Below are 16,392 nucleotides of genomic sequence, written 5' to 3'. Positions count from 1 at the left end.
TGCTCTAAACTTACCAAAATGTTTTCATTCCAGTACATGTTGGGGCCAAGTGGGTCGACTTTTACAGAAAGTAAATAGAGGCATTTTCCAGTGAGGTACAAGCACTTTGCTTTGAGCTCAGCACAGCCTGCTGCCAAGGCTAACATATTTGCCAACTGCGACAGGGCTGTGGATGCCACAGTACGTTCTAATGATTTCCATTCCTGTTAAAAAAAAAAAATGAAAAACACACACAATAAAGCAGAAACCTGGGGATGGCTCAATATTATATAAACAGCAAATATTTAAATTAGTTATGCAATTGTAGGAATGTAGGGCATGAAGGAACAGTTCAGTGTAAAAATGAAACTGGGTAAAATAGATAGACTGAGCAAAATTAAAGATATTTGTAATATAGTTGGTTGGGCAAAAATGTAATTTATAAATCTGGAGTGAGCAGATGTCAAACATAATAGCCAGAACACTACTTCCTGTTTTCAGCTCTATAACCTCTTAGGACAAGGAAACCCTTTCACCCAACCTTTTAGTGTGTGATAAAGCAGCCCTTCCTCTCGTTGATTGCTAATTTTGTAGGTCAAAACAATGCTTACTTTGATGCCTTTGTGCAAACACTACCCCACCAGATTCAAGTTCATGATTGAAAAGCTTGCTTAAAGCGATACTGACACCTTCCTATGAAAATCCACAGGAACGTGTCACTATTAGTAATAAATTGCAACACGCAAAATATTTGGGGCCTCCAAAGCTGCCCCCAGGCCAGCAATACTTACCGTGTCCGACACGGCTAAAGGCACTTCCATAGTTATTTCAGTCATGCTGGGCTGGGGGCGGCATAATTCTTTCATAGGCTAATTACAAATGAAAACAGTACTCCAGCCTGTGGAAGGATCCCGCTGCCCCCAGCCCAGCGTATCTGAAACAACTACGGAAATGCCTTTAGCCGTGTCGGACTGTCAGACACGGTAAATATTACTGGGCTGGTGGCAGCTTTGGGGGACTTTTGGCCCCAAACATTTTGCGTGTTGCAATTTATAACTAAGACTGATGCGTTCCTATGGATTTTCAGTATCGATTTAATATTCATTTTATTGCGCATGTGCTGCTTCCTGACCAAGGCTATTGCACATGATCGGGGTCTTGGACTCAGCAATTTTTAAAAAGTATTTCGTTGGCACAGCTAAACGCTTGCAAAATGAGGACTAGTGAACTTGGTGTTTATTTATAAGGTTTTTCAATAATTAGGCTTTTTCTTTTGTCTTTTTCCAACCTGCAACAGAAAATGTTATCAAGTTGCGGGGGTCACTGACCCCAGCAACGAAACAGATGTAAAGCTTCAGTGTTACTGTTATTCATATTCTGTACGGACTCTCTTTTTTGATCTTCTGTTGTGGCTTCCACTAGTGATGTGTGGGTCAGGAAAACCTTAATCCACAACCAACCCTAACCTGCAAAATGTTGCCATTGTAGAACCCGCACCCAACCTGTACCTGTGTCTTTCCACCCTGTATGCTCCTTCTGTGCGTGCCTTCATTTTCGAGACAGGGAAACTTCGGGAGCAGAGGAGGAGCGTACTTTAACCCCAGTCTGACCACACCCAACCCAAACCCGCAATGGGTTGAGGGGCACCCAAACGCCTGTGGGTTGTGGGGCAACGGACACATCACTACCTCAATGCCACCTTTAAAACTAGATATCCTGAGAGCTGCAGAACAACAACATGTAACTTGTCTTTGAATACTACTATCTACACATTACTAAAAGTTTTTTTTTAATTTTTTAAGATTGACTAGCCCTTTAATATTCAGTCACTGGAGATGAAAAAAATGGAATCAAATGCAAAATTGATGTGCAAAATAATGTTGAAGAGTGAATAGGTTGTCTCTTTTGTTTGCATGATTGTACTGAACTTAAAGTTGACATTCAATGTAGATTTAATGTAAATGCTATAATTTGGCCTTTTCTGTTCAGCAAATCTTTAATTATTTTATTATAAGGTCTTAGTCAGATCAGAGTTTTGCTTGCATTCAGCTATTGTGTTTCCCCAGCCATCCCTGAAATCTATGCATTCACCACTTGGCACTGTATTTTCAACACAGCATGTTCCAACTTTTCACTTACTTTAAAATCATTGTCATTACATTTTTCCCCCTTGTTAGTCATATAAAGCCCAGGAATACATAGTCACACATTTACGTGCGCAGGTGCACAAACCAAGCAGGGCTTAAAAGCCCTAAATCCACTTCTTTATCACATTAAAACTGTCTAACATTGAATTGCCATCAAGATGGAGCACACTGAATCCAGAGTATTACAGAAAGCCAGTTATTAAATCTAAATGCAGACGTCACTCCAGGTAATGAAATGTACTGCAACTGTATTATTCCATTAGTATTTAATCCCCAAACTGTCCAAATATTACTGATTTACACTTGTACTGGCTTGGCATCTTTGGTAATGCACTGAGAGATATACGTTTCTGGGAATCTACATAGTACTTTTACTTTTAATTCCATGAGAAGTGATGAGTGAATTTTTTTGTATGGCAAGCATACATTTGCACCAAATTTGCACTTGAGAGAGACTTGAAAGAGAGACGCCCATTGACTTCAATATATTTTGCATAAACAAATGATTGTCTTAAATGGGTTTTCTGTGAATTTTCCGTGTTTTCGCAAATGTTTTGGCTCGTTACTGTTACTAGACCCTGCCTGGATGTGAAGCATGTGAAACTTTGAATCCTGTAAAATCTGTTCTTCTATAAAAGCTTTGGACAAAAACTTTAAAAGCAAAATTATAAATAGCATGCAAAGACAATGTTATGATAGATGTAAAAAAGGTTTCATTTTTGGTGTCAGTGCCTCTTTAATGATTCAGGTAAATCCCAAAGGAGTGGATTTGGTGCATCTCTAGTTTTCATAGATTAGGATTAGTAACTCAGTTTAGCCTACATTACTAAGCGATAATTACCTGCTCGATGGAGTTATAGTCAGGAGTGGATCTTATAAATTCTTCGACAGCTACACAAAGCCTTCCTTTTCGTTTATCTTCCTGTAATTTCTTCCTCTGCTCTGTACTAAGGAGCTGTATTATTTCCAAAGAGAGCTCTGTAAAACGCAGCTTCATACTTGCTAGCTTTCTTGCAGCTGGCAAACTGATAGCCACTGTCTGGAATACAAATAGCTTCATGTTAACATTCAACAATCTTCTAGTTTTTTTTTTTATACAAACACTTTTGTAAAATCTAGATTCTAATCTAGATACAGTACATAACTTATAAATATAATTCTGTGTGTATTGTGGGGGTTCACTCGCTGGTAGGCTGCAAATGAGGCAACTGCACACACCAAGACCGGTGTAAGGGCTTCCTGCCCGCGTTTATTTTTCAGCGGTTGCAGAAGTTTCCCCTCGCAGGGGGTATAAAACAAGAATTGGAACAGAAATATCAAGCCTCCTGGCTAACACAAAAATAAATGCTTCTCCTTCTCCTGAAGCTGAGCAAATCCAGCAGCGTGTCTCTCTCTCACACACACAGGCTCATCAGCTCCCCTGCACAGCTTCAGGTGTACTACAAATAGGCCTAGGGCCTCCTGAAAACCTGGCCTATGGATTTGGGAATCCACCCACCCTGCTCTTGCGGATTCCCAGTAAGACCAGCCCCGGATCAACAATTTAAAAAACTGCAGAGAAACAAAGTGTTTCTATGCCCCAAAACACTGCTGGTCTCACCTCAGTAAAAATGTCTGAGAATCCGTGGCCCAACATACCTGTTGTCAATCACTTTTCCCCAGGAAACCGGGGACCATTTTGTCACCATACCACAGTATGCAATGAATGTGCATAGGATTTGGGCATGATGAAATCAGCCACAAGAATCACAGGCAGCAAGCATTATCCACATGTAGGAAAAACATAATACAACTGGAACAAAGAGGGTTCCCTGTCAAATAAAAGAAAGTTTAGACCACCGAGTTTTGAATAAAATATATATATAAGGGTTTGTAACCTGCTGCCAAACCCTAAAATGAAATGCATCCTGACCGTTATCAATCAGTAGTCGTTGGAAGGCCTCAAGCAGGATCGCACTCCAATGTAATTAGTAAAGTATCTTTCAATTACATAACATAATGAAAACCTATTTTCTTGCCAAAGTGCCTTGTGTACAGATCTGGACTTGGATTTAAAATTGTCCCTGACACAAAGGCCCAAACAGCCCCCCACCAGCCCAATAAATAGTGACTGTCTATGGCATCTTACAGCACGCCCTCTGGTATTTGCCAGAACCTATAGATTGCCAGTCCGGGCTTGCTCGTGTATAGCTGGAGGACCATGGCAAATGTCCTCACTGCCTTAAAATTCCACCCTCTTCCTGAGATTGTGTATCATGATTTAATATATGTAAACTCTACCTGTTTCCTTTAAAACTGTTGTGGCTGATTCAAGTATATAAAATAATCATTTTTGTGTGAATGTGGAGTGGCATTTAGAAGGGGTAATTGCATTTGCTGGATCATGCATAAAAACTAAATGGTATGCATTTTGGTGCTAAGATGGGGCTACAGCACACAGTGATGGACAGAGCTGATCTGGATTCCAATATGGTGGCTCTTTCTGTTCTACTCCTCAGAAGTACACCACTAGCACTGTAAAGGAAGGTGACATCATGGGGACAATAACACATGCTATAATAATATAACACACAAGAGCCATAAATAATATATGTAAGGAATAATGTACCCCCTATAGGATATTAGAAGTCACCAAGGAGTTCTGTGATCATATAAAGGCACAAGGCCATAGCCATGGAACTATTTGTTATAATATAATAATATAAGTTTTTTAATAATATAATAATACACAAATTTCCAGAGTCATGTGACACAAACTACATCACTAAACACCAATCATATCTGATGACATCAATAAGCACCATTTATAAGGATATAATTTATAGTAACTTACTGCAAGATATTTATCCTTATAATTGGCACTTATTAATGTTATCAGCTATAAATGGTTCTTAGTGATGTAATTTGAGTCACTTGACTCATTTGTGTGTATTATAAAAGATGCTGTTAACTCTTGTGAAATATTAGGGTATTAGAATTTGGAGTTCCATAACCTGTATAAAGGCACTCAGCTATTGGCATCAGACATGGAAATCCTTGTATGTTACAATATAGGGCAATATTCTTACTTTGAGAACGATAGTAGAGCTTATGTATGTCAGAAGTGGCGCACATTAAACTTTCCTTAGAGCTGCACTGGCTGCCATTCCCTTGATCTGCATATATATACTGTATATACAATTTTGTTCTGCTTTATGGTTTATTTTGAACTTTCCATGCAGTCACTGAACTGAATATGCGATGATAACGCTGCACACTAGGAGCCAATTATCTTACCTAATGAGCCAGAGCATATTAGTATCGCTGTCTCCATTTTCATGTTTGGCTTTAACTCTGTCAGCGCCTTCTACATAAGTGACGTGCATTTGCTTGGTCTTCTAATATTAGTGGAGTATTTGTTTGCTAAGTCTATGACATCAATTGATGCTTAATCATGATTATGTGATACATCAAAGTAACATGACCATTTTCTATCCACCTGACTTACAATTACAAAAATAAGTTTTAAACCCATAAAAAAAGATACCACATGGCAAAGAGAGGTTACCAATGCGATATGAACACTTATGTGAATCACACTCCCCCCGGTACAGTGCAGTTTACCTCATTTGGAAATAAACTTTGAATGTTGAATAGTATCTCTTCCTGCAGATTAATGGCTGATTCTGCAGTAAAGTAGGCATCTAGGAGGTAGCGGTGCTTATGTTCTTCATCCTTGACAGAGCTTGCAAGGATCCTTTGGAGAAAAAGCAAAAATGACAAGAATGGTGTTTCTTAGTTTCTTTTTTTTATTGGTGATATATATATATATATATATATACAGGTATCGGACCCCTTATCCGGAAACCCGTTATCCAGAAAGCTCCGAATTACGGAATGCCTGTCTCCCATAGACTCCATTTTAATCAAATAATTCAGAATTTTAAAACTGATTTCCTTTTTCTATGTAATAATAAAACAGAACCTTGTACTTGATTCCAAATAAGATATAATTAATCCTTATTGGATGCAAAACAATCCTATTGGGTTTAATTAATGTTTTATTGATTTTTTAGTAGATTTAAGGTATTAAGATCCAAATTACGGAAAGACCCCTTATCCGGAATACCCTTGGTCCCGAGCATTCTGGATAATGGGTCCTATACCTGTATATATATCAGCAGAAAGACCCACACACCTTTTAGAGCATGTAAAGTGAGTGGTGTGGGCATCTTTCTGTTGATAATAACCATTCTCTTCAAACGCCCTATGGAACTACCAAGTGGCTTTATAAAGTAACTATTAATTTGTTACTCTATCTGTCTGTCTGTCTGTCTATCTATCCATCCATCCATCCATCAGTTTAAATCTTTACCTGCCTCCAAGTGCCACAGCAGAGATAAAATCCATTCCAAAAGATAATGCACTCAGAGGTCTTTAGTATTAATTGATAATTTTATTTTAACTATAGGTCCTTGTGGGAGACCAAAGGTCGACTGGTTTCACTAAATCTATACAGTAAATGCCAGCAGTATATTTTATTTCCTAATATTGCTGTTCTCCATGGATCACTTGACAGTTGAGCATATTTTAACATATTTCCTTTTTTGAATGGTTTGAAATGTTGTAATAATTATAAGGAATGTTACCTGAGGACATCTGAATGTTCCATCATTACTTCAGCTCTTTTCTCCTTATGTCCATAGCGAAGAAGATCATTTTCTATTTGTCTCATTTCATCACATATTTCAAGCATCTTAACAGTTACATGAGAAAATGGTGCAGTGCCAGAATTCATCAAGTTTTCTGCTTCTTGTTGGTCAATTGAAAGTTTCCTTTAAAAAATAAAGAAGCATAAAATAGTAGAAGAGAGGATCATGTTTCTGAATAGCACATTAGGAGACAGTAAACAGGCTACTCAAAAATGCATACAGAAAAAACGAATTTGAGGTACAGGGTGGTCATAGCAGGTTCAAGGCTTCAGAGTACAGTATAAGGGATCACAGGCCAAGTTGCAATTTTTATTGGAGTGGCTCCTTTGTCATTTTATATAGCCTTATTTAATGGGACAGACCATATAATACTAGTAAGCAGTGAACACACTCATATACCCATCACAGCAATCTGTTCATGCATGATGAATGCCACCACACTGGCACAATAGCTTATAGTGAGGAGCATATTTTCTTCTCAGACTTAATTGCCCTTTAAGGACAGCTTAGGAGGAAGCTAACACTGCAGAACAGGCAAGAACGTAGTTGAAACCGAGGAAGAGGTATCTAAATGGTTAAGAAATTTGGAAGCCAAGATTCGGGAGATGGCCAGGGCAGGCAGTAAACTGGATGGAAAACAGAAGTAAAGAACTAGTGAATTCAGCAATAATAGACAATGTAGAGCACACACAGGAACTCAGAAAAATTTTGAATTTGGGGCCTTGCAGTAATTCCATGAGTCATTGTGTACATAGTTTAAACGAGCATACAGGGGCCCATATACCTTTATGATAGTTGTCAAGGTACAATCAGTTGTGTCCCTTTGTGCATAGAAATAGTTACTATTAATATGAAGAAAATTTTGTTACAACAGCGCTCCCTGCTGGTAAGTTTCCGACCCTGATCTAGTCAAGGAACTAGTCAGAAAAAGGAATGAGCTGTTGTGCTGTTTCCCAGCTTTGGGAAGACATGAGAAAAGTTATTAGCAGTTTCTGCTGTTTTTCCTTAACAGGACATCAGAACAGGCCCTTCTGGCCTGTTCTGCCTCAACAGGATCATGGTTGAACACTGAACAGCAGGTGGAGCTGTTGTAACATTCATATTTTCCTTAATATCATGGAATCTTGAAAAAAATAATAACCCCCATATGTAATAAAAATGTACTAAGTTTACCCAGGAGTTGTAAACAGGTGACCAGCAGCTTCCTGCTGATTGGTTGCTATGGGTTACTGCTCCTGGGCAAACATATTGCCTTTTATTACATAACCCACTAAATGTAAATGGCAAAAGTGCTTAGAATAGCGCTCTCATCAATTTTACATTCACTTATTTTAAAGGTTTACTTAACCTATAAGAACAATAAAATGAAATTTTCTCTACAACATTGCAAAGTATTTTTTGTAACAAAATGCAACGCACAATTATTTTACAGCACCTGGCAAATGGTGCATATGTCTAAACGTCTGTGAAAGCCCTCACCAAACTGAGCAGTTGCAAACCTACCTGACATGTAAAGATGCTATAATCAATCCATATTCTGCCTCTCTGTTACTCTGTTTTTGTAACATGGCGTTTAGAGCAGTCATAGCTGTTTCCAAAATTTTGCAAGCCTAAAAAAAGGATTACATTTTATAAAAAATGCACAAGTACAGCATGAACAGCATCACCGATTCCAGTTCTTACATCACAGTTACTGAGTATATGTGGCATAATGATGACTCTTTTTTTCCCAATTGTGCTCAAATTTCAATATGCACAATTAGGGTTTAGATTTGGCTTCACCCTTTGTGATGGATTCAGTAGGCAAATCCAAATCATACAGATTTAGTACATTATAGGTACAGTAGGTAGAACTGGCTATATGCATACTGGCTACCTTATAATGAATGGATCAAAAGGTGTTTCTGGTTTATACAAGTTGAGGGTTAATAGACTTTGGTCTGTACTAAAGACCAATTTAGAAGTATGTAATTGTATGGGGGTCCATTATCTGGAAACCCGTTATCCAGCTCTGAATTATTTGAAGGCCATAAATTCCAATTTAATCAGATTTTAAAAAATGATTTCCCTTTTCTCTGTAATAATAAAACAGTACCTGTACTTGATCCCAACTAAGATATAATTACCCCTTATTGGGGGCAGAACAGCCCTATTGGGTTTATTTCATGGTTAAATGATTCCCTTTTCTCTGTAATAATAAAACAGTACCTTGTACTTGATCCCAACTAAGATACTATGAATCCTTACTGGGGGCAAAACAATCCTTATGGGTTTTTTTAATGTTTAAATTATATTTTAGTATAATTAAGGTAAGGGGATCCAAAATATTGAAAGACACCTTATCTGGAAAGCCACAGGTCCCAAGCATTCTGGATACTGGGTCCTATACCTGTAGTATTATTTTTATTTATTATTAACAGCATACCGGAATTAAGGCAGATTAAGAAGAAGATTAGGACAAAAGTAGTTTGCAAAATGATCTTATTTACTACCACATAGTGTATAGGCTTTATATATATATTTATATATATTTAAAGCATGCCTTTAATGCACTAATCAATTATGCTAACATATTCAGCAGAGTTGAACAATAAGTGGCCTTCATAACTGGAGAGTATGTTGCATCAATCATCGCCTCCACTTACTGTACTGTATATACATTTGATATCCATTTTCATAAATATGTTCTGCAGCATACCTGCTTTTCTTTGCCATCTTTATTTTCACCTAAAACGGCCTCTGTCATGGAAATAGTGGTTCTGTACCACAACTCTGCTGTTCTTTCTATGTGCTGTATCTCCATAAGCAGTGCCTGCGCTTGGCCATGGTTTCTCTCACTATTGGCTAATACTGATAAAAGATACAGGCATTTTGATAGATCATGTTTATCCCCAGTCTCCTGTAAAGGAAAAAAGAAAGAAATCTGTTGGAGCTGGATGCATTCCTTTATCAAACAAGTCTGCAGCAAAACTGGGCAGCAAAATGGAAAATGAGGTTCAATGTTGACAAGTACAAAGTTATGCACTTTATAATATAAACACGAATTATATACCAAATGGTAGTGCATTGTTGCATTAGTGCAAGTTGTCTAATTCCAGGCAATGACATTCAGTGGCTACTAAAGCAAACAAAGTGCTGTCTTGTATAAAAAAGGGCATTCACTCAAGGTATGAAAATATAATTTTGCCTTTTATAGGTCCCTGGTAAGGCCTCACCTTGAGTATGCAGTGCAGTTTTGGGCTCCAGTCCCCTGGTTAAGGGGATGGAAGATTTAAACTATGAGGTTAGACTGTCGAGGTTGGGGTTGTTTTCTCTGGAAAAAATGTTCTTGCAAGGGGACATGATTACTCTGTACAAGTAAATTAGAGGGGATTATAGGCAGAAAACTGTAAGAAGTAAAAAACGAAGACCAATTGAAATGTTGCTAAGAATAAACTAGTTAACTTTAATTTAAGAAATCTTAAATTAGTAAAAAGGTCTAATTTGTCTCCAAGTAAAGCCAGGTGGTATTGCTCAACTTAAACTGATCCTTAGTATTTTAGCCTACCTGAAATGCTTTGTAAGCTTCTGATAGAAGAAGCCGTGCTGGTTGAAAATAACCAAGCTGAATGAGCACATCTGCTTTTTCCATCCACAAATATGGAAGGGACATTCCACTTATTTCTTTTCCATCTTGATGCAGTCTTAATATCTGAAAAAACATAATAAAATATATATACAGTATAATGAATACATATAAGCAGAAAAAAAGCTGAACACAGCTTTAAACAGCAAGCCTAGCAACAAGTAGAACTTTACTCTACAGGGCTTAAAATATGAAAATCACCTATTGTTACACAGGAGACAGTATTATGTAACTGGCACACATCACTGCTGGGGAGCGATTTTGAGGTGTGAGTAGTGTTAGATTTGTGTATCACATACTGCTATAAAGCTTGGTCTAAAAGCTCTCTCTCTTGGTCTCATCTGACCACAAAACCTTTTCCCCCATTGCTGTTGGGTCAGTCTTATGCAGATGTGATTTAACATGGTTTTCCTAAAAGAAAGGGAAAGCTACAATCACTGAGGGTTAAAAAAATGTTAGGCACCCCCAGTGATTGTAATCTCTTACCTGATTCCCCAGCCTGGTGCCCCTGGCAGAAAACTGCACCGGCTTGGGGTATCTGTGACCAAACGATCCTCTACCGCTTGCACAAGTGCGGTAGAGAGAAAAGCTGAAATTTAACAAGAAAGTCGGCATTTTCACCCTACTGCACGTGCCGGAAGAACGAACACAGATTGAAGTGAATCACCCCCTCGCAGCTACCCCAGGCTGATGCTCAACATTTTGGCACCCCCAGTGATTTTACCTTTTCTTTTCCTGAAGTTCTGAAGTTCTTTTACTACAAAAAAATTTTAATTATTTGATTGAAAATTGACTCTATGAGAGATGACTTTCCTGTAATTCGGAGCTTTCTGGATAAGGGGTTTGAGGATAATGGATCCCATATATGTACAGAAAATGCAGTTATTATTTTTAGCATTCGCTGGTGCAAGCCAAGTAATTGTGTCCTTAATAGGGCAACTATGTTTCAGATATTTTTTCTTCCACTTTCAGTGAATTGAAGTAAAATTGACACAAAGAACAAAATTCTGGGGTAGGATTTGTTCTTCAATAAAATGAGAATTAGTGACGGGTCTGAATATGAAGGCTCAGTATATACACATCAGTATATCTATACAAAATGAATATTAGCATATGCTCCATATCTCACATACATCTGAGAGACAAAGATTCACATACAGGACACAACAATTACCTTTTCCTTACCACCACTGCTCTGTTCCATCTGGTTTCCATTCATTTTTTTCTTCTTACTTTGTAACAGTTCTTGTCTGCAGCTGAAATGGCACAGTAGGTAGTAACTTAGAAATATGTGTAACTTACTCTATTGTCAATCCAAGCTACATACATGATATGGGCAAAAGTATTTGCACAAACTACTAAGCATCTACACACCCCATCAATATTGGAAAAACATTCTCTGGGATCATGAATAGTACCGTATTATCTGATGGCTGAGCCTGGGTTTGGTGGATGTCAGGAGAACACTACTTATTTAAATGCATTATGGTGACAGTAAAGTATGGTGAAGGAAGAACAATGGTCTGGGGATATTTTTCAGGGTTTGGTCTAGCAATCCTTTTCGCTATATTATACAATTACATATTCCATGCATCCTGATTTGTGGCTTGGGATTGCCTTCTCCCATTTTATTATGATAATGCCCCATGCACAAAGCAAGGTCTATACAGAATGGGCTTCCTCAGATGGGAGCACAAGAACTTGACTTATGTGCAGAGAACCCTTGACTGAAGACCTGTGGGATGAACTCAAAGACCAACTGCAAGCCAGACCTGACATCTCTTACATCAGTGCCCAACCTTACTAATGCTTTTGTGGCTGAACAGAAGAAATAGATGTTGGCAACTTACCTTATTTGTTCTTGTTCAGTAATAAATATATTTCCCACTGCCTTTTCATGGTAGGTAGCTGCTTGGCATAATCCTAAATCTGTACATATCTGAGAGATTCTTAAAACATACAAACAAACCTTGATTATTACATAATAAACGATAAGCATTAAGCAATACTAATACCATTTGTAGAAATAAATAACCACAATTGCAGGGATTCACAATGGCCATGGCCTTTTTTAAAGTTGATGAGAATTGATTTTCAAGATCTGGAAACCAGAATTTGAAAATCTGCTTTAAACTGCTTTAAAGAATGGACACATAATAACAGAGCAACAGAAAGGGACATTGAGTGATAACTTAAATGAGAGGTAGTGACTAAAAATGTATATTTAATACTTTATTATGACCCAATTCACCCCAAACTCCAACTATGTTGACCCTATGTACTTCTTTATCTGATTGGTAGGATCGTCCTCACAACTTTGGTACAGCTATGAAGTAACCTGTAGCATAATATTGGGTAGAGGAAAGGGAAGAGTGATCTATATTTGTATATATATAACTGACTGAGACTGAGATAGCCAAAGTATTATCTGTGGTTCAGTACATATAACTACACAACCCATGGTAAGATGGGAAAGTAGTGTTGCTAATAAGGCTATAAGGCTCAACAGCTCAGAAATCAGCAGGTTAATATATTACACACATAGGGGCTGATTTACTAAGACACGAATTCGAATTGGAAAAATTCCGATTGGAAAACGAACATTTTGCGACTTTTTCGTATTTTTTGCGATTTTTTCGGCGCCTTTACGACTTTTCGGAAATTATCACGACTTTTTCATACCAATACGATTTGCGCGAAAAAACGCGAGTTTTTCGTAGCCATTCCGAAAGTTGCGCAAAATCTGGCGATTTTTTCGTAGCGTTAAAACTTGCGCGAAAAGTCGCGCCTTTTTCGTAGCGTTAAAACTTAAAAGGCACGACGTTTCGCGCAAGTTTTAACTCTACGAAAAAATTGCGACTTTTCGCACAAGTTTTAACGCTACGAAAAAATCGGCAGATTTTGCGCAACTTTCGGAATGGCTACGAAAAACTCACGGTTTTTCGCAAAAATCGTATTGGTAACGAAAAAGTTGCGATCATTTCCGAAAAAATCGCAAAATACCGATCATTACGAAAAAAACGCAATCGGATGCATTCGCCCCATTCGTGGGTTAGTAAATGTGCCCCATAGTGATATAATTTAGATGGAGTGGATGGCATAGTCCTTTTTAGCTTTGTGTATACAGATACGGTACTTACCTCAAGTGGTACAGATCAGACAGACTGCTACTTTCAACTACATCATGAGCAATGACTTCAGCAAGCTGCAGTATAGGTAAAGTCAGGTGTGTAAATGAAATACTCAACAGCTCCTTTATTAATAAGTCCAAGTAGTAAAGGATGTATGTCTGAAAAATAAATACAACTTATTTGCAAATATAGTAACATACGTGTAGTTTGGTGGTATTCTAAGCCAATTTGCAATTGGACTTATTGCTTTTATTGCTTGTGGATTTTGAATTATTTATGTTTTTGTCCTGAAGCTCTCAATTGCTCTATTATTGTTAGGGTCTCATTTACCCTAGCAACCAGAAAACAGTTTGTTTGTTAGACTATAAGATGCATAAGGGAGGGTGGGCAAAGACAACCAAGTAATAAAAGACAAGACTAAAACTGAAGACTCAGTGGGGGGGATTCGCAAAAGTGTTGGTCACCAAAATGTAAAAAAATGTTGTCAGCACAACAAATTCACAAAAGGTATGTTATAATTTGATGGATTTGCTGTAATGCCCCCAGTTTTAAAAAGTGTCTTATACACGGTAAAAAATTAGATTATTGTCCTGTAAAAATGTGATTTGTGCCCCCAAAATTTTCTCCATACAAATTTAAGCCAAATTAACCTGTCAGCATTTTTTCCCTGACATCTTTGTTATGACGGAGACATTTTAGCTTAAAAAATGTTTGTAAAAATGTTGGGGGTATGACTAATTTTCAAAAAGGATGTACACAATAGCCACACCCAGTTTAACAACATTTTTTGAGAGTTGTCTTTAGAGGCAGAAAAATTGGTCTGTGCATAAGTCAGAGCACAAACAACATTTGTATACCACATTTAAACAACATTTGCCTTTACCACATTTTTGTGAATTCCCCCCAAAGTCAATTTGTTTTATGCTTATGGGTCATTAGAGCCACTCCAAGAAACAGAAGCCATTTTTCTTTGCATTCTGGAAACAGGAAGACTATTAATATTAAATAAATGGTTCCCAGATGGCTGACATCTTTGCAACTGGCACACAATCCACAAATCTAGCGACTTGACCCTGAAATTGCACTTTGCACACTGCACTTGTTCTCGTACATGTGCCCTTAACCTAGGGCAGTGATCCCTAACCAGTGGCTCATGAGCAACATGTTGCTCTCCAACCCATTGGATGTTGCTCCCCATGGCCTTAAAGCAGGGGATTATTTTTGAATTCTTGGCTTGGGGGCAAGTTTTGGTTGCATAAAAACCAGGTGTACTGCCAAACAGAGCCTCCTGTAGGCTGCCAGTCCATATAGGGGCTACCAAATAGCCAATAACAGTACTTATTTGGCTCCCCCAGGAAAATGTTATATGCTTGTGTTGCTTGTGTAAGTCTTCTTAAATTTGAATGTGGCTCACAGGTAAAAAAAGGTTGCATTTACTTTTCATTGCATCAGTGCAGCCCTTCTAGCTGGATTTTCTAGATTTTCTAACCTTTGTTATATAAGTAGTTAACAAATATGGTAACGAATAGCTAACAAGTTTCTTTATATTCATGCTTCCATATAAAATAGATCTTAGGGTTTTTTTTAAATTTGTAACCACATGAAAATTCTTCTAAAAAAACAAAAATTTAAGGTTTATGTGCTCTTTTAGTTTTTGTTCTGCATTTGAATTCATTTGTACCTTTTCACATCAGATCTTATAATAAATGATTAGACATTTGTGGTGTTAGTGGAAATTATTTTTGGTGTGGTGTGGTTTCAAAAACCTCTAAAACCATCCATTTGACTGGATGATTTGTCTGTGTGTATCTATGTCTAGGTATGCTTACTCTAAAATAGCTGGACTATTTACAAGAACAATCACAAGAAAAGAAACAATCTATTCCCAATAAGGTTGAGCTGACTGTAATAAAATACAGTACTTACTGGTTTTCCAATGGTGCTCCTGTTAATAACATGACAAGATGTGTCCTGTTTAAATGCATCTCTGATTTCGTCAGGACAGTCATAGCCAGCCCATTCCTCTGTGTTTGAAGGTAAAGCATCAACTGGTCCTTTCTTCTTTGTTTTTTCTTTGATCACTGCAGCCTGAAGAAGGCAGAAAATAAAAGCAATTTAGCAAAAGTTAGTGGGCCCAAAAGCAACATTTTTTAGGTTCCCCACCCATGCCCTGACATAGGGGATGAATCTGATTAACTGTTTCAACACATATGTTGAATTATTCATCATCAACTCCAATGTCTCCTCTTTACTCCAGGGACCTGACTACATCAACTCTTTGGGGCACATTTACTAACCCACGAACGGGCCGAATGCGTCCGATTGCATTTTTTTCGTAATGATCGGTAATTTTGCGATTTCTTCGTATCTTTTGCGATTTTTTCGTATCTTTTGCGATTTTTTCGGCGTCTTTACGATTTTTGCGTAAAAACAAGAGTTTTTCGTAGCCATTACGAAAGTTGCGCAAAGTCGCAATTTTTTCGTAGCGTTAAAACTTGCGCGAAACGTCGCGCCTTTTAAGTTTTAACGCTATGAAAAAGGCGCGACTTTGCGTGCAAGTGTTAACGCTACAAAAAAATCGCGACTTTGCGCAACTTTCGTAATGGCTACGAAAAACTCGCGTTTTTACGCAAAAATCGTAAAGACGCCGAAAAAAACGCAAAAAATACGAAAAAATCGCAAAATTACCGAAAAAGTCGCAAAATGTTCGTTTCCAATCAGAATTTTTCCAATTCGGATTCGAAATCGTGTCTTAGTAAATCAGCCCCTCAGTATTGTTATGCATCAGGATCTTACTGTTCCCAGGCATTTAGTGGGTA

General features: G+C 37.8%; 1 protein-coding gene across 2 annotated transcripts in view; it reads right to left on the bottom strand.

Moving 5' to 3' along the window:
* The window catches only part of cfap46 (cilia and flagella associated protein 46), a 107,675-nt gene that overhangs the window by 28,142 nt on the left and 63,141 nt on the right, over nt 1-16,392 (bottom strand). For both annotated transcript variants that reach the window (XM_031905960.1, XM_031905961.1), the window contains exons 32-42: nt 15,500-15,661; nt 13,583-13,731; nt 12,293-12,391; nt 11,617-11,698; nt 10,365-10,508; nt 9,516-9,716; nt 8,321-8,427; nt 6,755-6,940; nt 5,730-5,862; nt 2,968-3,165; nt 15-203 (exon numbers count right to left, since the gene is read on the bottom strand). In XM_031905960.1, coding sequence (XP_031761820.1) covers nt 15-203; nt 2,968-3,165; nt 5,730-5,862; nt 6,755-6,940; nt 8,321-8,427; nt 9,516-9,716; nt 10,365-10,508; nt 11,617-11,698; nt 12,293-12,391; nt 13,583-13,731; nt 15,500-15,661 — 1,650 coding nt within the window. The remainder of the gene's footprint in view (nt 1-14; nt 204-2,967; nt 3,166-5,729; nt 5,863-6,754; nt 6,941-8,320; nt 8,428-9,515; nt 9,717-10,364; nt 10,509-11,616; nt 11,699-12,292; nt 12,392-13,582; nt 13,732-15,499; nt 15,662-16,392) is intronic.

The sequence above is a fragment of the Xenopus tropicalis genome, chromosome 7, assembly GCF_000004195.4.
Source record: "Xenopus tropicalis strain Nigerian chromosome 7, UCB_Xtro_10.0, whole genome shotgun sequence".
Taxonomy (NCBI): domain Eukaryota; kingdom Metazoa; phylum Chordata; class Amphibia; order Anura; family Pipidae; genus Xenopus; species Xenopus tropicalis.
Note: the sequence above shows the minus strand (reverse complement) of the source record. Positions and strands in the feature narration are given on the sequence as shown.